General features: G+C 37.6%; 3 protein-coding genes across 8 annotated transcripts in view; 1 reads left to right on the top strand and 2 right to left on the bottom strand.

Annotated features, from left to right (window-relative positions):
* The window catches only part of AK7 (adenylate kinase 7), a 29,952-nt gene extending 27,547 nt beyond the window's left edge, over nt 1-2,405 (bottom strand). Inside the window, exons 1-3 of the mRNA XM_054635382.2 lie at nt 2,258-2,405; nt 1,534-1,707; nt 292-400 (exon numbers count right to left, since the gene is read on the bottom strand). Of these exons, the coding sequence (XP_054491357.2) occupies nt 292-400; nt 1,534-1,707; nt 2,258-2,338 (364 nt within the window). The 5' untranslated portion in view covers nt 2,339-2,405. The remainder of the gene's footprint in view (nt 1-291; nt 401-1,533; nt 1,708-2,257) is intronic.
* An 846-nt stretch (nt 2,406-3,251) lies between these two features.
* Nucleotides 3,252-7,834, bottom strand: GSKIP (GSK3B interacting protein). Of its 5 annotated transcripts, none has more exons than XM_077180662.1 (3): nt 7,685-7,834; nt 5,744-6,002; nt 3,252-5,125 (listed from the first exon to the last, which is right to left on the bottom strand). In XM_077180662.1, the coding sequence occupies exons 2-3, from the start codon at nt 5,999-6,001 to the stop codon at nt 4,964-4,966; spliced, it is 420 nt and encodes a 139-aa protein (XP_077036777.1). In that variant the 5' UTR covers nt 6,002; nt 7,685-7,834; the 3' UTR covers nt 3,252-4,963. The 5 variants fall into 5 exon arrangements, with proteins under 5 accessions (XP_077036777.1, XP_077036776.1, XP_054490979.1 ...); XM_077180661.1 differs by having other exon boundaries at nt 7,670-7,826; XM_054635004.2 differs by lacking the exon at nt 7,685-7,834 and adding an exon at nt 6,909-7,147.
* ATG2B (autophagy related 2B) overlaps nt 7,622-24,365 on the top strand; it is a 45,036-nt gene continuing 28,292 nt past the window's right edge. For both annotated transcript variants that reach the window (XM_054636003.2, XM_054636002.2), the window contains exons 1-15: nt 7,622-7,783; nt 11,195-11,357; nt 13,209-13,361; nt 14,336-14,438; nt 15,297-15,459; nt 15,965-16,144; nt 17,072-17,168; nt 18,155-18,337; nt 18,995-19,149; nt 19,835-19,946; nt 20,101-20,362; nt 21,226-21,376; nt 21,904-21,996; nt 22,167-22,355; nt 23,671-23,944. In XM_054636003.2, the coding sequence (XP_054491978.2) occupies nt 7,622-7,783; nt 11,195-11,357; nt 13,209-13,361; nt 14,336-14,438; nt 15,297-15,459; nt 15,965-16,144; nt 17,072-17,168; nt 18,155-18,337; nt 18,995-19,149; nt 19,835-19,946; nt 20,101-20,362; nt 21,226-21,376; nt 21,904-21,996; nt 22,167-22,355; nt 23,671-23,944 (2,440 nt within the window). The remainder of the gene's footprint in view (nt 7,784-11,194; nt 11,358-13,208; nt 13,362-14,335; nt 14,439-15,296; nt 15,460-15,964; nt 16,145-17,071; nt 17,169-18,154; nt 18,338-18,994; nt 19,150-19,834; nt 19,947-20,100; nt 20,363-21,225; nt 21,377-21,903; nt 21,997-22,166; nt 22,356-23,670; nt 23,945-24,365) is intronic.

The following is a 24,365-nucleotide window of genomic DNA, read 5'->3' as shown; positions in this document are numbered from 1 at the left end:
TTTCTACCCACCTCCCAATGCAAAGAGATGAGATGATAGTTGACAGTTATTTAGGGAAATTACTGCCTACATAGATGTGCCATTTAAAGAGTTGGACCATTCCATGTCAGCTTCTCTCCCTTCTGAATGTGGCAGTGCATTCCATGGTTCCTTGCTATTTATCCAAATAATTTGTGCAGCATTTCTCCATCAAGGAACCCAATTTTATATTAAAGTGAATCCATGATAATTTCATTACACATTGATGGCTACATACAAACCAAATTTCTGTTCAGGTAAAGCTATACTAACCAGAAGCAGCCCATGTTGCTTCCTCAATTTGGCTTGCATCCTCAGTGATATTATATAAAACAATTTCACACTCAAGCAAGTGGCTTAAGAGTTCTTCTCGAGAAGAGACCTGAGGGAAAAACAGTCAGATTCTGTCATTAGAGAAAAAAAAATCCTCTTCTAGTTAAATATCTGGATAGAATGTGGTTTTCTAACACTAGAATGTTGGAATTATTCATAAGATCGTTACCAAACTTTTATCTGTCAGATACAAGAAAGCTGATAAAATGGAAATCAAATGCTGAAATTTCTAATTTAGAATACATGTTAACATAGATCAAAAATACAGACTTTTAATGGTATTTTAGGATCCATATTTTTAGTGCATTTGTGAGTATTGAAAATATCTACTATTTATCCAGGTATTTTAAACAACTATCCATTGGCAGAATAGAGAAGACATAAAAAATGTCACTTTCCTTGCAAGATAGCACCCTGTAATTTTTTTTAACTTCAGATTATCTGTATTACTTGATCAAATACTTGAGCAAGTCCAGCAAACACTTTGGGCAAAAGCAGGGGTTTAAACTAAACACTGCCAGGTATAATTTCCTGATTGAACAGTTCAGCTGCACAGACATCTGAATCAAAATTTTCAAATGTTGGAAGAGATTCTTCAATAAGAAGAATAATAACTGGTTTATAACAAGCAGTTTGAGACAGAGGCAATTTCTAGTTTCAGAAAACTAAATCAAGCAATAAGCAATCACATCCACAAGAGCAAGCCTCCTTTAGTTAATTAAGCTCTGGACATACACATTTTTATACAAAGATGGAGGTATTTAGAACAATTAGCTGCTAATGAAAGCTGTGATTTCAGTGAACAGTTAAGAAGGACACTAACTTTGAGTCCAGCATCACTACCTTCAAAATGGTGATAAAAGAGAAAAAGAAGGTGAGAGATACTTGAAGTGTAAGCTTTGAGAAAAAAAGAAAGCAGACCTGTGGATCAATAACATAGATTTTTTTACAAAAAGTTATGAAGAGGACATAATCTATTTTCTGTCTGAGTTCCTTCCTTTTATATTTGCTGTGTCAGACCTAGAAGAAAGGCAGCCAGAGCACATGCAGGAAGCAGAAAGAGTAAAGCAGATATATACAGCTTCCAGCAGGAATGAAATTTCATTAGTGCCGGTCATTTTACATGACCTGTGATATTTCTAATGTTGTCTAAAGGCAATCTGAAATCAGACTCATACTTACTGCATACGTTTCCTTTGCAAACTGTAGATCAGCACTCTCTGGTTTAGAAAGAGTACCCACTATTTCATAGATTTCCCCTGTGCTCGTTGGATCAACAGGGGATTCATTTTCATCTCCCTCCTCTTCTTCTTCTGTGCTTTCAAGCGTCGCCCCAACAACGCAGGTGGATAAATACTGCAATATACAAGACACATAATTTGTATACAGATACCTATTGATACCTATACACAGCTTGTCGGAATGTCCAGAAGGCACCAGCACCGTCGGACCAGCCCTGCTCCGGCTCTTCAGAAACAGCCTCCCATGGAGGGGAAAGCCTTAGGGACCGCTCAGCCTCAGCTGGAATGTTTCGGCTCGCCTTGTGTCCCACGCCTCAGAGCCGAGGGTGCCGGCGAGTCCCTGCATGCCCCTGCTCCGCACCTGGCTCCTCTCGGGCAGGGGGCGCTTCACAGGGAACTTCGTTATCGCTCTCCACAGCGATCAGCTGCTGCCTGAACTCTCCCGACCGGCTTTATTCCCCCTTCCTGTTCCTAACTCTTTATTTTTACTCCTCATTTTTACTCCATTTTATCCCTTTAATTGCTCCGGTGCCTCTCCTCAGCTGACCCTCCGGTCCGCCCGGCCGAGCTCCCCGGGCACCAGCCGCGACTCCCCCGCGGGCGGAGGTGCCTGAGGCAGGACGAAGCCGCGGCCGGGAGCAGCTGCGGACCCTCCCCGTGGTCACCTTGCCGATGCTGCGGCCGCAGTAGGAGTCGAGGTGGTTGAGGAAGATGCGGCGGCCCCGCGGCGCCTCCTCCTCCTCCATGGCCCAGCCCGGGACGCGGCCCGTTGCCGTGCGACCGCCGCCGGCCGCACTTCCCCCGGCCGCCGCTGGGGGCGCGCCGCCCGTAGCGCCGCCCCGGCACGGTGGTCGCGCGCTGCGCGCAGGCGCTGTGGGTACCGGGCCCGGCCCGGGACAGCCCCGGCCCCTCAGTCTGGGACTTTGCTCGGAACGGCGCAATGTGCGTGTGGTACTGCCGAGACAAAAACAGATGGTAATTGGGTTATCCGCCGGCCTTTCCGCCAGCAGGCAGGCTATGGGGCTGTCTAGGCGATTCACAGACTAACGGCTACAGCAGCAGCACTTATTCAGCGCTCCGGACAATGGAAACCACTGGCAGCCGAAGGAGACCTGAGATTGTCCCTCCTCAGTGCTGCAAACGTTCCCTCCATAGGGGCAGCAACACCCCAGCACAGGCATGGGACAGCATTTTGCTCATCCTCAGTAACCCAGAAGTGGTGGAATGACATTGCTGTCCCACTTTTGGGTTAACACTGTGTTATACTACGACTGTAATACAGTTAAAGAAATAGCACAAGTCTCTTCTGTTAACACCTACAAAATACCTGAAAGTATGCTTATAATAAGCACATAAAATGACAGTTTAAAGACTTCCAAAACAAAAAAAAAAAACAAACAAACAAACCCCAAAATTTAGTAATGAAACATTACTTTGGCATTTTTCCACTTGGATTTCTAACACTCCAAGTCCTTTACAATCACATATCATACCTTGCCTTGCTGTTTCATGACTAAGTTTCAGCTGATAGAAGTTTGCAACCAGTTTTCCAAATAGTCCACAGCTATTTAAGATTTGTCTAAGGGCATGATGATTTCAGTTGTTCACTTCCAACTTTACAATAGCTCCACCCCCCACAAGAAAACTTCAACACACCGGTCCATTTATTTAATTCTTTAGTCATTGAAATTGAACAAGTAAATCAGTTGCAAGGAAAAATATTAAAATATAAATTTGCTGAAGTACATTCTCCTCACAGAGGACTAACCACGTGCCACAGACCTGTGTGCAAAAGAGAGCCTATGAACAATTTCTGGAGCATGAAGGCATACCCTAGGGCAGTGGACTAGTTTCAGAAATTTCAACCCAAAAAGATAATAATCATGAAATTAAGCTCTCGAAAACAGAAGCACTAATTACAGTTGTCCTGTCATAGTTGCACGTTGCTAACTCAAAGCCATTACAAAAGCTCTGGTAGGCTTGTCTGATCCATATGACTAACCATAGCAGGTAGAAGCCAACATAGCTCTACTGAAGTCACTGGAATCTGTGAGAACCAATAAATCCTAATGTGGCTCCAAAAAAGCTACTGCATGTAGTTGTCACAAAATCATAGAAGAATAATGGCATTGTTTAAATAAAGACACACAAATATAGGAATAATAGAAGAATACAAAAAGTGTGAATGTCACAGAACGTCAGTTCAACTGTACAAGCATTTCCACCCAACTCTAATTTTTAAAAAGTCTACCATTCAGTACATACTTGAAAAGTTATAGCAGAACAATAGATTTATAAAGAGAGTTGTACCAGTTTTTAAGTAGAAAATACAAGTTATATCTTCCAGCTTGTATTAGTCTTAGCAAATTTCAATACAGCCTTTGGTTTCAAACCAATACAATGCAATTAACATTACAGTGCTTACTTTAGTAGTCATTAGGAGAGGACACTGTACAATTGAGGGAGAAAACGTGAAAACTGGGAGTACCAAAGTACTGTATTATAGAAAGTAAAGCAAAAATACTCTTGAGTATATCCTGTACATCATGTAAATACACATTCAAAATAGTAAACAGGCCTTCCAAGCCTCTCAAACAGTTGCAGTACATATTTATAGCATAGATAACATCATTTTTAGGAAATGTGTAGCCCATTATTTCTGTGCTTAATCATTTGTGTTTCAGACAATACATTCATATATAAGCAGTTCATCTCATGTATTATTTGGAGCTTGCTGGCTGCCATAGACAAGTACAGATCAGTTAATGCTGAGCCTTGCTTTTAACTCAGATACTGCCACTATACAAGCAATGCTCAACTGTTGAAGAACTATCTTTCTAGCTAGAAAGCTGACAACTTTCAGATTTATGTATAGCAAATCAAGCAGGAATTCCTTGCAGAAGTTTTCCAGTAATTTTTTCATTAACTGGGTAGAGCAAGTAGTTACCTTCTGTTTTAAAAAGAAGGCATGAAAATTATCAGTAAGCACACACACAAAGAATTACTACTTATATCTATAACATTAAGTCTCTATTTTTTTACTTTGGATACTAAGACTTGGAAAAGAGACCAAGGCTTTTGAACATTGTATGGAGCAACTTACACGCTCATTTACAACAGAAAGTAAAAATTAAGAATTTTTTCTGCTATATATCAAAGTGGCTTTTAATAACATTGAGATATATGCAAAACCATGGTAGCAAAATGTTATATAATATCCTTGTTATAACATATAAATGTTATATAATAATGTACTAACATGAAGTAGACTTTAATCCAAGAAATGAAGCTTAAGATGTTTGTAAGGAAGATCTCAGTGCTTCATACTAAGAATTCCTTCCAGCACTGAATCTTCCTCATGTCTGGGTAAGTCATGACTGACTTTCTTTCTTCAAAGCTTCTAGTCTTTGTAGTAATGCATTTCCAAACACCTCTCGATATGCAGGGCTGAGAGAGTCCAACAAAGAGTAGACAGTTTCATGATATGGAGTTTGCAGTCTATCATCAGTCTGATCAAAGTCATAAGCTACTACCTGCAACGAAGAATTGGGTGGTTAAATTTCTGTGGTGATAATCACCTTGGTACATGTAGCACAACATTTAACTTTGCCAGTCAGGGTAGTACTGAACAATGCTTTGTAAGAACAAAAAATCCTGAATTTAAATCGCAGTCTCTGCTTTCTACTATGGAGCTTACTGGTTATACAGTATTTAAGAGATTTTCAAATATCTTTTGACCAAAACTCAGAATGTTAGTAAAATACATCATTTGAAAAGAAGTCTCATATCTACATGTCTGTACAAAAATTACAAATGGTGAAAAAAAAAAAAAATTGTATAGATGTTGTATTACTGACTTCTTTGGGTACCTGAGAAACCCGAAGACTGACATACCTGTAACAAATTACTGATTCTATCTCCGCCATTTTGTGTCTTAAATAAATTCCTGGTTTTTTATTAACTTCCCTTCTTGCTTTGTTGGAAGTAACTAGCTAAAGTTTCCTCTTCTAGAAGAAAACACGTGGATCAGGCTTTCATAAAAGTACAAGAGGAATATGTGTGGTTGTCAGTGAAGTATTTTTCTAGGCACCTTTTGAATACGGTGATTGTTCAAAACAAAGAAGTTTAAGAAATTACAAAAATTAGCTTACCCTGAGTCCTGCTTCAGTGAGCTCCAGACAGTATCTGTTTCTTTCCCTGGTTTCCACATTGATGTATGCCACATCCTCTGCACAGGGAAGGGTTTTTGACACAAACATGTTGCTGACAGCAAACAAAACATCATTTACAACAGCTTCAGCTTCTAGTCTCATATCTTTCACGTCTGTTCCTTCAAAGTCTCTATAATCAGAATCCTCTTCAAAACCTGTATTATTGGGCAACTCCATAGGATTGCAATCAGTCTCCATCCTGCATATAAAAACATTTATTTTAGACTTATTCAATAGTAAGTACAACACTGTACTCAATAGATAATAACACTATAAACCACAAGTTATAATTTAAACAGATGTATTTAACATTGTCCAAAAAAAAGTAAACTATGAGACTCAGTGACTTCCAAACTCATGAAATGACAGTCTAGAGAACTCAAACACAAGATATTCAGAACAAGTGCTGAAGAAGTTTACATGAATATTTAGAAGTGGTATCAGTATCACTGAGGCTAGTTTTTCTCTGGCAAGTTAACTTGTATTCTGTGGTATAGGACTCTTAAGATTCAGTGGTTATTAATTCTGCCCTTTGCTGATGCAGAATGTAGGAGGAATACAAGTCATGCCTGGAAAAAACAAAATCAATAGCTGCAGAAAAGAAAAACCTACTGTTGGTGCATTTAAGGAAGACTTACAAAAATCTATGAACGAAATGGGTTATCAGAGACCTTAGGAACTAAAGGCAGCTGTTTGTTACAGTCACTAAAGAAAAAAGCTCCTGTTCATCTTTTGCGCACAACTGCCGATACATTTCAGAGACACTGGCTGCTGCTCTTTGCGAGCAACTGGTACCAAAAGGGGCAGCCCCAGCGGGGTCACCGCCGCGGCTCCGGCAGAGGCCCCGCGGGTACCAGTGTGGCCAGGAGGCCTCAGCCGACACCTGTAGAACAGGAGGCAGCAGGGAGAGAGAGCCCCTCGCTCGGGACGCTGCCCGAGAGCTCCGGTAGCTGAGCACTGCTGCCGGCAGGAAACGGGGGCTGCAGTCACCGACCCGCAACGTGAGGGACATTCACTCCACGGGATCCGCCGCTTCCTGCCAAATCCCACCGCCGACATACAAACAAATTCAAAAGAAGCTGAAGGCAACAGGGGAGCGGGATACCGAGCTGCGCAGCCTCCTGCTCCCAGGGACCGCATCCCCGCCGCGCCCCGGAGCGCACCCACCAGCGTCGATGGGCGTCGAGGACACGCCGCCCGACCGCGCACGGCTCCGGACGCGCCCGCCGCGCCGCTCTGCCCCGCTCGGCGGACAGCGCCCGCCCCACTGCTTCCCGGGCCGCTCCCCGGAGAGGCGGCCCCGGCGCCACCGGCTGCACGACGCCTTCCGGCCGCACCGCCCCTCCCGCGGCCGCTTCCGCCCCCGCCTGCTCCGCGCGGCGACGCCACTTCCCGCACGTCACGGTGCCGGTGGTCGGCGGGGGGGCGCCGGGAGGAAGGGGACGAACAGCCGCGATCGGCCTGGCCGCCCTCGCCGGCGGCGCGGAGCTGACGAGGAGGGGCTGCCCTCCCGCCGGACCCCGGCCCCTTCCCGCGCAGCGCGGCTGCGGCGGCCCCTCCGCGCCCGAGAAGATGGCGGCGGTGTCCGAGTGAGGATGGAGCTGCCTGTCAGCACCTCTTCGCCCTAGGGCGGGCAGTGCCGCCCCGCCGGGGCGTGAGGGGCGGCGGCGGTGCCGCCCGGTAGTGGGGAGCCCCCGCCGTAGCCCGCGCCGAGGGGCGAGGCTTGGCCTGGCGACCCCACTCAGCTGCTTCGCGCCTCCGCTCTCCGCCCGGCCCCGTCCCGCCGCCCGGCCTCGCGGCCCCCGGCGTGCAGCCGCCATGCCGTGGCCTTTCTCGGAGTCCATCAAGAAGAGAGCCTGCAGGTACCTGCTGCAGAGGTACCTGGGCCACTTCTTGCAGGAGAAGCTCAGCCTGGAACAGCTCAGCCTGGATCTCTACCAGGGCACCGGCTCCTTGACGCAGGTCCCTCTGGATAAGTGGGTAAGAGATGCTGGCGCTTCACCCCCTCGGCTCCTGCGGCGTCTGAGGGACCAGCTGATTCTCTGCCCCCGACTGCCACCCACTTCATTTTCAATACCCAGCCTCTTCTGTGCAAAAAGTTATAACCATAATTAGCATTTAATCCAGGGAACTGTTGTCTGATATGCTAACAGTAAAGAAAAAAAATCTCGGCATTTGTTACAGATACATTTTTCTAGCCACACTTCGATTGTGTAATTTTTAATTATGAGAAAAGAAACAAAAACTGAAAGAAGGCAATAGCTGCTGATATTTCAGGGAGAACGAGCTAGTGTACCCCCAAACTTCTAGAAATCCCTGTAGTTAATGAGTATGTTTACTGACTGCTAGAGATGGTGAAAACAAAGTAAACCCTGTGGTATCTATGCTTTGTCTTTGTCTTGGAGACATATTCGTTCTTAATGATAGTGTTATGCTGAGCTTAGTCTGTGTAGTTCTCTAAAGATTGTCCCCTCGTCTTGTAGTGGTGAAGGTACTTGTTGACAAAAAGAAAGCTGATTTTAGCTGGAGTTTGCTCAGCAGGTGACCTGTCACACTCCAGTCCTGGCATGTATGTTTTTCTATACGTGTGTGTCTCTACACAGGCATTTATATTTCCAGCCTACTCTAGAGACAGACCTTTGGATTACTGTATTTATAATATTTTGTAAAGGTTCTTGGTTTAATTTCCAAGATTACTGCATTCTACCTGTCAGTCGAGTGTGTCTTGTGGAGATTAAGCACTGCAGTGAATCAGTCACTGACTTCCAGGGTAGTGTAGATGACGAGCTAGGTCCTTTGCTTTAATGTTTTCCAAACCACATTTTTATTACAGTATGTACTGGTATTAGGCCACGCAGGGTACATTTTAAAATACTTGTGAATATATAATGTTTAGAGGTAATGGTTTTTAATGTTGTTAGTGTGACAGTATGTTCGAAAGTGGTAGGGGACAGACGCTTCAGAAATGCTCAGTGTTACCAGTGTTTGAGTGTGGACTTTCTTTTGTTGTTTGCTTGTTTATTTCCTTCTTTTCTTTTCTGGCCGTGTCTGTAGCTTGTTTTCTGTGGCAGGCTTGCAGTGAGGCTGCCTCGCTTTAATTGAATTGTTATGCCCTCTAGTGGGTATCGAGCTCTCTTTGCGAGTCAGAGTGATATTATTTAAAATGTAAAATACTTTGTAACAAAGCAGTTAGGGGTCGGTACTAGGTGAAATACACAGTGATTAAATGAATATGCTGGAATGCTTAGCTGATCTTCCCCATTTGTGGATCAGCATTTTTCTGTTCCCCTTGTAAACAATTACATGTTTGAGGCTCTCTGCACGTGACTCTCATGTATGACAGATTGCAAAAGCAGATGTCACGGAAGTACTACAGCTCTTTTTTCCCCCCTAGTCATTGTAACCTTGTTCTCAATGAATCACCAGGATGACTGTATTTTTACATGGCATCCATTTTTGCAGACATTTCTGTTCATCTCAGCACTGTAGATAGTTTAGCCAACATTGTATGTGTTTATTTGTAGAGATATCTAGGAATTCCTGGGGCTATTAATATAATGCCCATGCTTTTTGGGGTGTGGGCTGTTCAGAAGTATCAAAATGGAATGGATGATGTTTGTGGCTGAATTTTAGTATACATGAAATACTACTTTTGTGGACTGTTGGTCAATAATGTGGAAACAAGTCCTGATGTGAGGCTGTGCTTCAGTTTTAAAATTTCACTTGGAATGCTCTAATTACTTCCTTCTAGGAACAGCTGGCCTATTTATGAAGCAATTTAGCTCAAGAGTGCTTCAGTTTTTTTTTCTTTTAGATAGTAAATTTCTATTTTAAAATAATAAGCAGTACACTGAAATACACTGACTTTTTATGTGCATGGGTAGCAAAAAGACATCTCAGTCAGATTTGTTCAAAATATGGTAGCTAGCTTGCTTCCTGCTATAGCAAATTATTTGTAAATTCATTCAAATAATTTAAATCAACATGTGGTATTTTAAAACACAGTTTTCATCTCTAATAATTTTTTTGCCTTATCTTATGCTATTGACACATGTATAATTCTTAACTATAGGTTCAAATATGAGCTTTTTGAGCTTTTGAGCTATTATTTATTTTATAAAATTTTAATATCATTGAATTTTAGTTGATTATTTGATTCCTAAATAATTTCCCAATAGATTATTCAGGTTCTGTTTCTTTAAAGTTTGTAATTTTCTGCTGCCTGAGTGGACTTTGGAACAGAAACTAGAAAAGCTGGACATGCAAGGCAAACAAAATTCTAAAGGCAAGGTTATTGAGAGCAACAAGTTAATGTGATGGGAAAGTTGCATCTGGAGATATAAGAATAAAGAAATTATCTTTTCAGAAATTTAAAATTTAAAAATTATTCTATATAATTGGAATATAATTTTAAATACCATTAAAATGGCAAAGAACTTTTAAATCCTTGTTTTTTTCAAAACTTATGATGTTGAATTTAAACATTTTCTTAGGTAAAATCAGTAGCCTTGTTCAAAACTCAGCAAGGTCAAAACCACACTTTTTCTTGCCAGTTAAAGGTTATGTCCTATTATTACAACCACTGTCTTAAGTAGGGTCTTGTTTACATTAGAAAATTGCACTCTCTGGATTTGGTTATGTGAATAAGACTGGGATTTGCTTCATTAAAACCTAACTACTTCTTGTCTAAGAACTTAAGTTTTAACTACATTTTAAAATCAAAGCACAGGCAGGAACTCACTTTTTTATTAGCCTATGTGTGAAGAATATATTTAATGTGTATGGATGTAATGAAACCTTTATAGAGCAATAGGAGAGTCTTCTGAGGATTGTGGAAAACTTGAAAATCCTAAATTACTGTGTTAGAGCTGGTATGATACTTTGGGCATCTTGAATGTAACAGTGTTTATAATGCTACTATAAAAATATGATGTAGAAATGGCAAGTATGTTACACAGCAAGAGGGGTTTGTTTGGGTCCACTTTCACATCGAAAATGAACTTTACATTGCAATTACATGCTATGAAATAGTCCTGTCATAGAAACTGAGTACTTTTTGTGCTTTTACTGTCAGCCTGTTCTCAGTTTTCTTCAAGGACTGCCAAAGAAAAAACAGATTAACTTTTGTTAGCATTCTAGTATTTATAAGAGTAAGTTAGCAGACTTTTTTTTTTTTGTATAGTGCAAAAGTACAGATTATATACAGCCACCACAGAGCAATTCTGAAAACTAGGTAGTATGGAATTGAAATAGTTGAAAGTGTCTATTTTTTTGTCGTAGTATAATTAATTTTCTAGTAGCGTCAAAGTGTTTTTATTTGTTAGATGCAAAATTATGGATATGATTTAAAAAAAACTAATGATTTTTAATTTTTATTTTATTGTTTTCTAGTGTCTTAATGAGATCCTGGAGTCTGCTGATGCACCTCTGGAAGTCACAGATGGATTTATCCAATCAATTTCTTTATCTGTCCCGTGGGGGTCGTTGCTGCAGGATAACTGTGCATTAGAAGTGAAAGGATTAGAGATGGTCTTCAGGCCAAGACCAAGGCTTGGTAGGCTTATTTTTTTGATTTTAGGAAAGGAGATTCTTTACAGGTTTTCAGAGTCAAAAGTCTACCCTTGCTTTAGTCAATTCTTGGCCTTATTTAAATTGTCATTTCGCTTCCATACATTATTACATACATTAATGATTGAGAGTTATAAAAAAAGAAACTGTCAGGTGTTTGTCAGTTGGTTGTCAACTCAATTAGTTGTTGCTCTGTTAAATAATTTTAAATGGTTATAATTTTCCTACTGTTGTATGTCTTCCAAGCTTTTTCAGACCTATGGAAATGGAAGTGTGGGAAGGAGTTTTTGCAGTTTTTGGGTGGTGTTTGTGCAGTTCTGTGAGGCAGTGTTAGTAGCTGGCTGTTGGGTGGCAGCAGGACAACATCATGGTGTAAGCCTTGGGGGGGTGTTGGGGAGGTTCTGTCTTTGTCTACTTCAGGCTAAAGGATGCATCTTCTTGTATGTTTAGAGAACAAAAAATGCAATTTAATTGCCATTGCAGTGTGAAATAATGACTTCTGAGTACTCTAAATACATACTAACTTTGATTATAATGCTGAGGATTGTCTGAGTTCTTCCAGCTTGTCTGTATCCACATGCTTGTTACTGATCTAGTTTAGATTGTCCTGGTGATAAATTTTTACTGGTCATCAAGCTTCCATAAATTCTGTGGAACACATAGTTCATTTTTAGTTGTGAAAATTGTTTGAATGTCTGAAGGATTTTAATTTGGTTTCTTTCTTGTAGTGTAGAGAAGGTGGAAGAAAACATTTTTTAAACATAAGAAGAAGAAAAAAATGTGTAAAACCTATTTTTCATCTTTTGCTGGTTACCTTAAATGACTTACTTGCTTAGATGTACTCTACATTTAATCTGTAGTTGTTTAACTGGAATTAAGTTTTGAGCTATGTTACTTTCTGATGTAAGATTATTGCTTTGAAGGAATGGTAGTGTTAGGAAGAAACCTTTATTTCTTTACCTGCATCCAGTAGTTCTCTTTGATGTACAGTGCTTTATAATAGACCAAACAGTGTAGAAAAACCCCCATGGTGCTGGTTTTGTCACACATCTATAGCCATGTGGAGGTTTCCAGACCTGAATGCTTAACTGAAATGTTTTGCCTGTTGTAACACACTTGTATTTGAGCTAGTTTTATTTTTGTCTGCCTGTACTAGAATGTGATAGTTGAATTTGTTTAACTTTTCTAATCTGTAGTTTTATAGTATTTGCTCACAATGGCCTTGGCATTAGCTGATAGGAATGCATTGTCAATTAAGTTAATCTGGCTGATGAAAAACTTGTTCATCTTAATACATGCTGTGCTTTTGGATTTTGTTATGTTTTACTTATTATGTCAGGTCTGTGTTAGGCATTTAAAACATGTTTTAATGTGCTAAGATAAGATTTTAAACTTTGCTTAGTGTTTCTCCATGCAGGATATATTTCAAGAGGAATAAGAAACTTTGAAATAATTCTTAAAAATTTTACTTACTTCATTTTGCCAATTATGCCTACAAAAACATACCAATATAGTAAAAGAATTCCAGAAATTATTTAATTGCTTAAATTAGTTAAACCACTGCTGAAAATTGATTACACTGTTGATTACCTGATTTCTTCTTGTTTATACTGAGTTTTGAAATACCAGAATCTTACCAGTGCAGTCTAACAGATTACATTAATTTTAAAGTAGCAAAGTCGATAATGAGGGATTATAAGTAATTTTTTTTTTAAGTATAACTCCTTACTAAGCTGTTGAAACTCTTTTCTTGACGTGCCAAATATATTGGTGTGTTTTGTCTTTATAGTTTCGTGAAGTCCATGTTTAATTTATTAAGACTTGTTTTACTTCACAGCATCTGGTTCTGAGCCTATGTATTGGTCAAGTTTTATGACCAGTAGTATGCAGCTTGCAAAAGAGTGTCTTAGCCAAAAATTGACAGATGAACAAGGAGAAGGGTCCCAGCCTTTTGAAGGACTTGAGAAATTTGCAGAAACTATTGAAACAGGTATGAATCAATTATTGAGATTTGAATTAACATCTGAGATTTAATTGGTTTATGTTGTGTCTCAGTTTTGCAAAATGGCATCTCAACTGCCATAACTTATATGACTAATTTTCACTTGTTAGCATTGCTTGTAAAATCTAAAGAGGAATGCTGGACAAGTGATCTTGATTTTGAAGTGGGGGAAAAAAGCCCCATTTACTTCCTAAAGTATTTGTATATTTCCCTCAGTGGACAGATTGAACTCTGTCTCAGGGCAAGTTGGTGTTTGTTTTCAGCAGAATTAATCCAGATAAATCTATGCCTGAGGGATTGATGACATGTCTTAGTTTTGGAGATGGCTGTGTAATTTATCAATTGCTAATAGTGATATTGTTGAAAGAGAAGTGGAAAAAGTTTCTTCAGCTGTGTTTGTGCAAAGCTGACCTGTTGTGTTGTATGCATCCCCATAATCACACCACGTTGATAGAAGTACTTCAGAAACTGTTTTTTGTTGGAGGTGGTTTTTCTAAGTGCACAAAACTAAGGGCTTATGATCACATTATGTGGTGGAGAACCTTGTGCAGAAATGTCTGAGCTAAGGGAAATGTTTAAAGTCCCATCTGGAGATGGAACTACTCAGTCCAGGCAGCATGCTGCTGCAGCAACGCTTAATAGTTTAGATATGGTGCACAAGGAAGATGTTACCTTACTTGAGGATCATCCACACTGAGCTACAGGAAAACTTGGTTTGAACTGCCACTGACTCAAATGTCTGAGCCTTAGAGAGCAGTTGTATGCTATGGATATACATATTGGTCATTAACAGGACTTTATATTGTCTGTTGAAGTCTTGTTACCTTATTCAACTCAATTGATAATTTCCACTGAAATAAATATTGAGAGCTTAAAATCAAAGACCATTTAATGTGGTTACAAAAGTAATCAGTAAGTTGACTTAACAGTCTACACTGTATTTTTTTGTTTTCCCTTTTAAGTTCTAAGAAGAGTGAAAGTTACCTTTTTGGATACTGTGTTACGAATAGAACATGTGCCAGAAAACTCTAAAAGTGGAACTGCACTTGAAATCAGAGTTGAAAGGTAATTTTTTAAAAATTTTTTTTTAATATGTGGATTTTTTTTCCCTAAGGGACTTCTTACCATTTTCTGTAAAATACATTTTACCATTTTACTCATACAGACAATTCTTAGCATATAGTTAGACACTTGCTAGTGAGCATTGTCTTCACTCAGATTCCACTTAGCATGTTTATGCTAAAGTTATTTAACCATCAAATTAGAAGAGTTTTTTTCCCCCAATATACATTTTCATCAACTTCTTCATCAAAAGTTAATGAATGACATTTCTCAGACATTCAACGGCCAGTGTATATTGTTGGCCAGTCAGGCCATGTGTACAATTAGAAAGGGAACTGACCCCTTTGAGTAAGACACTTTAAATCTTTTTAGAAAAAAAGGCACAGTCCTGAAAAAAATCCCAAAATCCTGAAAGAATTTAGGTTCTGTGTGAGCTTTCAAAAGAGCCCATGTGAATCCTGTAATTACTTTGAACATGAATACTGTACATGTTCTTAATGTAGATTATTTTCAACCTATGGGAGAGTGTAATCATACTTTCTTGCAAAGTATTGAGATCAGCATCAAATAAAACTGATGCTTACCAAGGATTGCTAATGAAATATATTTAGTTTTAAGCATTAATAAGCTTCAGATTAGTGTGTTCTCTGGGGAATGTTCACATTTCTGGTGGTGTCCCATAGAAAAGTTAAGATTTTCACCAATTCCCAGAGAGTATTGGGTTTTCATTTCATGACAGTGGACAGCACTGTAAAAGTGTGAAGAGAGAGACCATGTACAAACTGAAAGGTTAAAAGGCACAAGGAGAAGTAACAATTTTCATGCACCCACTGTCTTAATTTCCTTTCTTTTGCCTCCCAGAACTATGTACTGTGATGAAACTGCAGATGAGTGCTCTGGAATTAATGTTCACCAGCCCACAGCTTTTGCTCACAAATTACTGCAGCTCTCAGGTGTCTCTTTCTTCTGGGATGAGTTTCCTGCATCAGCAAAGTCCTCCCCAGTGTGTTCAGCTACTCAGCTGGTAAAAATAAATACATTATATAAGGATGTAAATTGATGAAAGAATATATTGTTACACTATTAGATTAATTCTGAAGGATACAGGAGTTGAACTTGTACTTAAATCTGTGTTTGGGAAGTTTCATAATCAGTTCCTGTTAATTTTGAGGAGAGGCAAGGAAATGGACTTTAGTAGAGTCCATTTCTAGAAATGGAGGAAATTAGAAATTTGAGTAGAAATTAGGATGTATTGTACTGGAATCTGGTTACAACTTTAAGAACTAGAAATCCAAGAGCCCTGCAATTCACTGTTCTGTGGAAACTTGCTCTTCTTTCAAAGGCCTAATGCTTTGCATTCTATGTGCCTTCTTTTTTCACAATTATCAGTACGTGTTTTTTAAGCCTTTGTCAAATTTATAGTTTGTAAAGTGATTATTTGTATGATAGGCTTATTTGAAATGCTTATGTTTTGCATTTTTCCTAAGAAATGGGATGCATTCTTACTCCTTTATCTGTAACTTTTTAAGGCAACTGAACCAAAGCTTTCACCTAGCTGGAATCCAAAAATCATTTATGAGCCACATCCACAATTAACAAGAAACTTGCCAGAAATTACTCCTTCTGACCCTGTACAGATCTGTAAGCTGATTGGTAGAATGGAGTTAAGCCTAACACTAAAACAAAATGAAGTACTTCCTGGAGCTAAGGTTAGTCATGCTTTCCTGCTGTTTAACTAAATGAGTAGTTCTGTAGAATTTTTTTTTTTTTGGACATATGAAAAAGGTGTAATATTTTCAGGGGAACAGAATTGCCATAGTTTTCATGGTGATTATTTACGTTCTAACCTAATAAATATGTGTAAAAAAGACCTCTTTATGGTAGTCAGATGAGTCAGGACACACTGAAATCTGTTAAATGACAATTCTTTTATGTTAGAGAGAGACTGAATTTAAGTGTTCAGAAAACAAGTAGACATGATAGTGAGTATATAAGTAAAGCTGTGTAATATATTCCCCTTCTCTCCAGTTTTTAAATTGGCTGTTGACCTGTTTTGTATAGCCTACTGTATTTTATAGAAAGCATAAAGTTTCTACTGCTGTAGAGAAGGGTTTTTTTTATGTCCAGCAATTTCTAGTCAATCTTTAACTGTTCTTGTTTATTTATTTAAGAGTCCTTGAAAAGTAAAATAACATTTCCTTGGTGTGAAATAGAGAAATGCTGCCAATTTCAAAAGTATTAATTTACAAAACAGAAGACCTTTATTGTTATAAGGTGTATTTCAAAAGGAGCTTACTTGAATATCTCATAATTAATAAGTAAAACTAACTTTATTTTTATTACTTTGGGAATTATTAAAGAAAAAAATAGCAGATTAATGGAATTATTGATTTTTTTCTGTTATGAGATTGTGTATTTATTTTAAGCTGATAGTCAGTGACACATCTGCATTTATCCTGCCAAGCTACAGGTTGGAAGAAACACAAAATTATGTTTCTAGTTGTTTTATAGAAGATACTGGTGTAATGACTGTATTCTTTCCATCATAAAAATCTATTATCCAAATAACTGATTCAAGTAATGTAAAGAAAAATTCCTTCGGTGTTCTTGACAGCATTCTTTCCTTTTCTTTTTAGTTGGATGTAGATGGACAAATAGATTCTGTACATCTGTTTCTGTCACCAAGGCAGGTTCATCTTCTATTGGACATGGTAGCAGCTATTGCTGGACCAGGCAAGTATTACAAGGAACAAAAAGATTTTTGCAAGATGAAAATGTTTCTTCAGTTGAAAAAAATTGTGTTGGTACAGTATTATGAGTTTTTATCTGATATTAGTAAAATGCTTTGTAGCTGCTGTGAGTTAGGACTATGATTAATTTTTTGTCTTTAATTGCAAATTGTACATCTAGTAATGAAACAAACCAGCAAACAAGGGTTGACACATAACTGTGTAATAATACAAGAAATGAGGAAATTCTAGGTGGAGAAAACCAGGAGACTGAACAAATTCTAGTTCTTGCAGCTTCTGTTTCACAAGAGGAATTTAGCTTCTCTATTCTATTCTCTATTCTGTTTTAGTGACAGGCACAGAAAATACTGAACAGACTGTAATTGAGTTTGTCTGTATTTGTGAAGAACTAAAAGCAGCTATTCAGCTACTGCAGTAGAAGTATGAGTGTTTTGGTTTGTTCCCCTCATCTATTTTATGTAGCAACACTTGTTAGGGTAAATAATCTTTTTGAAAGATATGTCATATCCTGGGTGAGTGCTTAATATTCTTCTGATACTGATCTAATTGTTTTATTGGATGTGCTCATTGTTTTTGGACAACTGGAAAAGTATTACATACAGTTTCCCATGTGTGTCATCTTCAAACCTGAAACTTTGGTCATTCCTTAATAGTAAAACCCTTAAGAGGTTGTGGCCTTAGTCCCTAAAGCTGACTGAGAAGAGAAATGTATGCATCTTATATGCCATCATACTGCATATATAACCTTGAAATGTTTTCATCAGATATGAAGTTAATAAGTGCTAGGAGAGAGTAATCTGTTCTGAACAAATAAAACCTTCAAACCAGCAAAATGCACAAGTACACACATCTGATATAGAACTACACATGCAAATATATACACCAATGATTCATTTTCAGATAAATTTTTGAATTTTATTAGGGATACAGGAAATTACAGTGGGATTTCTGTCCTTTTTTTGAATTCAGAGAGTCTGAGCAGGATAGAATTGTCAAATAAAGATAGGAAGAACCGGCCAATGCAGCAGGAGGACGAGTATCGGATTCAGATGGAGCTGAAACGTTATTTGAGGAAAGAGTCTTTATCTGCAGGAGCATCATCTGAGCAAAGCTTCTATGAGACAGAGAGTGCCAGAACGCCTTCTAGTCGTGGCAAGTATAAAAGATGATGCGAAATAGCAAATAACCTGTTGTTAAGATTGTTTAAATTGATTGTTCATCTTTTAATCTTACCAATTTATGTATTAAAATAAGTTTGACTTGAAGTAATTATATGCCATTAATGGTAAAGTTCAGTAAAAAATTAACTAGTTTAGGTATCAGGCTGAACTCGATTCAGTATTTCCTTAAAATTGTTCAGTTTATGTTAATGTGAAACAGGCTAAAAACACATACAGCATGACATGTTTTCAAATACGTGGTTGAGGAAATTACATCTTGAATAATAGTTGTATTTACCTGATTTTATGTGAATACTTTTTTGCTAATTATTTTTAATGTGAAATAGTTGTCAAAATGAGAATGTATCAATTTGTAGAAGTTATATCAACTTGAATATGAAAATGAGGTATTTAACTGTTTTGATATTCATGAGGTTTTTTGTAATTTGATTTTTATTTACTCTCTCTCCATAGACACTACTACTACTAGTCTCATGTCAAGAAAACTTGGGACTTCTGTAAATGATGTATTTAGCTGGTTATTTTGTCTAGCAGTTAGATTTCTAGACTTAAAAATACATTTCTGTTAGAAAAAAGGGTTTTTTTAAAATTAGTAAATAACTCTCAATTATCTGTGGTTCTCTACTAGAGGAAGAAGTTTTCTTCTCAATGGCTGAAATGGACATGTCCCACAGCCTTTCCTCACTTCCACCTCTTGGAGATCCTCCAACCATGGATCTAGACTTGTCTTTAACCAGTACATACACAACTACACCAGCAGGATCTCCACTGAGCACTACAGTGGTATAGTATTAACTGCATTTGGAATCTTGTAGAAATTAACACTTCTGCCTGAAACTGTTGCATAATTGCTGCATTCTTTACAATGTCAGGAACTGTTGCAAAATTCTAGAAAAACTGAAATGTTTAGAGCTGATAGTATTCCTTTTCTGCTATGGAAATGGTATTGGAATTGTTCTCATTTGTTTGGCTAAACTAGGAAATGTGTGTTTTCAAATGCCTTGAAGCTTATAGAGGATGCTTCATGATTTATTTTCTTTTTAATTGCTGCATGTGTACTACCTGGTTTTCTTTTAAAATAGACTACACAGGCAATGTTTTATGAAATTGTAGTATTAAATTTTTCCTCAGACAGTATAAAAACTATTGTTATCACTATCTTTCCCAAATCTGTTGTGTACCTAATGTTTTCTGTAATGAAAACCATGGAGAGTAGTTGTAGAATTAGAAAAATATATGCTCATGAGGAGTGCAACTTTAGCCTTAAAAACCTGTGGAATTAAAAAGCATATCTTGAAATAAAGCATACCTGCATTAATAAGTTGAGCACTAATTCTCCATGAAATGGCATGCTGTTGATTGTTTATGCATGTTGGAGTTTTTTGGTAATTTACCTTATTATTTATGTTTGATCCAATGTCTAACAACTCTTTGCAAATTTAAGGTCATATATATCTTTTTGTTTTAGCTGCAGCCAACTTGGGGTGATTTTCTTGATCGTAACAAACAAGAATTGCAGCCTCCAAGAGGTTCCTCACTAACAGCCAATATGGTTCACCAGACTTCCATAAGAAGGACATGTAAGTAACAACAAAACTGATAGTTTTCCCTAGATAATTATGAAAATGAATTGTTATGCAGCAACTTGGTAAAAAGAAATGAAAATCAAAAGTAAGATGATTTTATAAATGTGTTATTGCTGAAAAATTACGTGAACTTAATTTTGTATTTCAGCTATTCCATCCAGATCTGTTTCTGTGGATGAATCCAGACCTGAGCTACTTTTTAGACTGGCAGTTGGAACTTTCTCAGTGTCTGTACTTCATATTGACCCTTTACCCCCACCTGAAAGTTCACTGAACCTTAACCCATTGACACCAATGGCTCGGGATTTCTTTGCCCGAATAGAAAAGATTGAGCCAGTTAAGTTTTCAACAGAAGATTTTCTGTCCTTCCGAGAAGTATTTGCAGAAGCTTGTTCTCATGATCACCTTAGGTATAACTTTGCTTATTAATAAATATAAGTAACAAAAATATATTTTAAGTAAATTTGAATAAAGTAAGTTTATTACCATAGGAATTGTGTCACTTAATATTTGAATTGCATTAGTCTTCTTTATTAATTTCAAAATAGTCTTGAATTTTGACATCTGTTGTTCAAGACATCTTTTTAAAAAAAGTTGAAACAGAAAAAGAAAGGAGAATAAACATTAAAATCACCTAGCTTTTTAATAGATTAATTAAATTAAGTACAGTTTCTATGACAGAAGCCTAGAGAGTCAAGAATAATTAAGTAAATATCTTTAGAAATAGCTGTGTTTTACAGAACTGTTGTTATTCCAATGTAGTGATTTCTGCTTTAAGGAGCTTAGGGTTTTACTGAGTGCAAAATATGATATCAGTAGGGATAAAGTCTAAGTGAGAACAAGATAATAAAGTCAGGCAACAGTCTTTTTTTTGCAGAAATTTTTACCATCCCAGTACAGTGTATGAAGTAAAATATTTAAGGGTATATATATCTTTTCTTACCTTATGTATGTAATTTAGACTTTGTGAGACATTTGACTACTTCATTGTCTAAGGATGTTAGTTTTATATGAACTGCACCTCAGGATAGATGCCTAAAATGTACTTTACAAATTTCTCTATGCTGACCATTGTTGATTATGTAACATGAGCTTCATTGTCTTTGTTGCTAAATCTGTTACAATTAGATATTTTCATGTATTTGGAGAAATTATGATGTTTTAATGATTTAAAAATGATTGTAGATCCTTTTTTTGCCTACTTAAGTTTTGACTTTCCATAATTGTTATTGATTTATGCTACTTTTAATAATTATTAATTTTAATAATCCAGGTTTATAGGTACTGGCATCAAAGTGTCTTATGAGCAAAGACAAAGGACTGCCTCACGAAGTTTTAGTACTGACTTATCCATTGGTGAGATGGAATTCCTGGAATGCCTTTTTTCTACTGACTCTCATTCCATGCAGCCTCACTATACAGAGGTATGTTAAAAATAAAAGTTCCAGAAAAAGAAAATGTTAATTGTATAACTGAGAATGGTAGATTTGTAAAATGGTTGTAATTTAAATGTTTCTTAATGTTTTTTAGTTTTTTAAATATGTTACAGTTTTAAGGTTAAAATTAACATTTTAATTCTGAGCTCAAATAGTGAACCAACTTCTGTCATACCTGACAGGAACAGCACCAGGTAGCCAAACTTTGTTAGTTACTTCTTAAATATGCTTGACGTGGTTTGGGTATTAGTTTTTGGAAAACGTTTACTCTAAGCAATGGAGTTGAGCAATGCAAAGTTTCTTGTGGTGGTGATTATTCTTCCAGCTCTTTTAGTGGTCAGAGATATCCAGTAAGGTAGCTGAATATGTGGATTGAGTAAACAGTTGAGCTGGGGCTCTGTTCACTGACTTCAGTGTGTGGTTACCTGTCTGCTCTAAGTAAAATGTCATAAATATATTTTCCTGTGGCAACTCCTTCTTATTTATTAAACATTTTGAATTTTTTTTTCCTGAAGCTGCTGACATTTCATTCTGAAGAAAGAAATGATTCTCATTCTATGCCATGCCTTCAGCTGCATTATAAGCATTTAGATAATAGAGGACCTCAGGTAAGGTGGGAGATTAAAATTACTAAGTTTCTGTACAATAACCTTTGTCTAATTTGGTTCATTTGAACAGAAAATTGACTGTAAAACAGAGAGTTCTTAACTCCTACTTATTATAATTTGTTTCACTGTATTGTGTTGAAGATTTTAGTGCTTCTTCTCTTTCTTTTCAGGGTAGTCAAGGGAGACTCAGCTCTGTTCCACAGAAAGCAGAGTTACAAATAAAGTTAAGTCCAGTGTTTTGTGAGCTGGATATTAGTATTGTAGACAGATTAAATTCCTTACTTCAACCCCAGAAACTAACTACAGTGGAGATGATGGCATCTCACATGTATGCTTCTTACAATAAGCACATAAGTCTGGTAAGTTTAAAGTGAGATTGATTAATGAACTTGCTGGGTTTTTTTGCAGGAGGAAGTCGGGGTGATAGTAAGCCTGAGACTGCTAGTTCTCATTGATTTGTGGTGGCTGAGGTGCTTTTTTTTAGTATGAGATTTTTTTTTTTTGTTTGGTTGGTTGACTGGGGTTTATTTGGTTTTTTCCAACTTCTGACAGTCTCATTTTGCATTCAGTGATTGTGTGCTTGAAAGCAGACCAAAAGACAGTGGTAGATGCTTCACAAACTGCCTAAGTTCTCAGCTTCTTGAAGCAAGGAGAACTGGGCAAAAAAGAGTAATCTTGACTGACTTCTCATCCCTAATCTGTCCCATTATGTTCTCCAGCAGCTGATAGAAAGTGTTGCTAACAATTCCACTTCTAAAATCTTTAATTGTCACAATCAGCCTAGTTGTCTCTGTGGTGTATTACCTGCTTTTGGGGTAGGTGACAGAGAGAATGGGGGCCATTTGCATTGCATTCTAGTGTTCTGGGACCAGCAGAAAGAAATTGAAGCTTATTTGCATTGGTTTGGGTTACCACAATAGCATTAAAGATATATATATATATCTTATATATATATATATATCTTTATATATATATAAAATATTTAAAGACTTATCTTAAAATATTTGAGCAATGATTACCTGCATTTAACTGATTTTCTGCACAGCACCAAAAATCTTCATGTAATTTTATTGCTGCATTTACTGATTATGGAAAAATCAGCTTTCAAAACTATTTAAGACTCCTAAAATTGTAAGACATCAATTATTTCTGTAAATATAATTGTCTTGCAAGTTTGATTCCTTTCAATGATCAGCAAAAGTAGGGAGGGTATGAAGGACATGAAAGTGACAGGAGCTGGACACCCTGACTTCCTGAAAGGGACAAATACACATGATAGTAATTCCTACTTTTTCAACAGCAGCAGTTTTTAAACGAGTGTCTGAGACATGGTATTTCCTAACTGCAGCTGAATATTGTTTGGTACTTTCACTATCTAATTTAAGAGGAAAAATAATTGCAAAAATAGCAGTTTTTTTTAAAGATTGCTAATCTCTGCAAAAACTTGACTTCTAAGTAGAATCTTCATGACACCTATAATAGAAAAGTATCCTAAGAACAGTTGCAGTTGGTCTTGATGTGTTTTTTCTGTGATACAAATATTATTTTTCATTTTCAGATATTACATCATCAAAAGCTTTCCCCATAGTCACTTTTAATGCTATTTTCTCTAATTCAGAGGGGTTTTTATTCACTCTGGTTTGTGTTTTGTTTTTTATTCTTTGATTCTTTTAGCATAAAGCATTTGCTGAAGTTTTTCTGGATGATTCTCATACTCCTGCAAACTGTAGAGTTTCTGTTCAAGTCACTGCCCCAGCATTGAAACTCTCTGTTCGCTTCCCAATACCTGATCTACGGTCAGATCAGGAAAGAGGACCATGGTTTAAGAAATCACTTCAGAAGGAGATTCTTCATCTTGAATTTACAGATATGGAATTTAAAACTGAATTTATAGGAGGTTCGACTCCAGAACAAGTTAAATTAGAGCTTACCTTTAAAGAGCTAACTGGTAAGAATGTTAATATTATATTCAGAAGTCCTTTTTTATTTTTCTAGGTACTGTGTAGTTAAGAGAGAGGTTCTCTCATATGGAGTAACCCAGGGAGTGTCTTTCCACCTGAATTTTGCAGTAGATATGATATCTCTACTGTAATTTTGTGTTCTGTACTAAATAGCAAAGTCCAAACAATACTGCTATGAGGAGAGGCTGTGTGTCCAGTTTGGTGCTCCTCAGTAAAAGAAAGACAAGGAGCTCCTGCAGAGGGTCCAGTGGAGACTGCAAAGCTAATGAGGGGTCTAGAGCATCTTTAATATGATGAGAGGCTGCAGGAGGTGAGCCTGATCAATCTGGAGAAGACTGAGAGGGAAATCTCATAAGTGTGTGAATATCTCAAAGACAGGTGTCAAAAGAATGGTGCCAGACTCTCTTC

The sequence above is a fragment of the Agelaius phoeniceus genome, chromosome 6, assembly GCF_051311805.1.
Source record: "Agelaius phoeniceus isolate bAgePho1 chromosome 6, bAgePho1.hap1, whole genome shotgun sequence".
Lineage (NCBI taxonomy): Eukaryota > Metazoa > Chordata > Aves > Passeriformes > Icteridae > Agelaius > Agelaius phoeniceus.
The sequence above is the reverse complement of the archived record's forward strand: the minus strand, read 5'-3'. Positions and strand labels throughout refer to the sequence as shown.

Coding starts and splice junctions, on each gene's coding strand:
- GSKIP (XM_077180660.1), bottom strand. CDS start 7,647: ATGGACTCCGAGAAAGGCCACGGCATGGCGGCTGCACGCCGGGGGCCG. Junction 6,003..6,908: donor GCAGGAGGCTGCGCAGCTCG/GTATCCCGCTCC, acceptor TTTTATATGCAG/GATGGAGACTGATTGCAATC.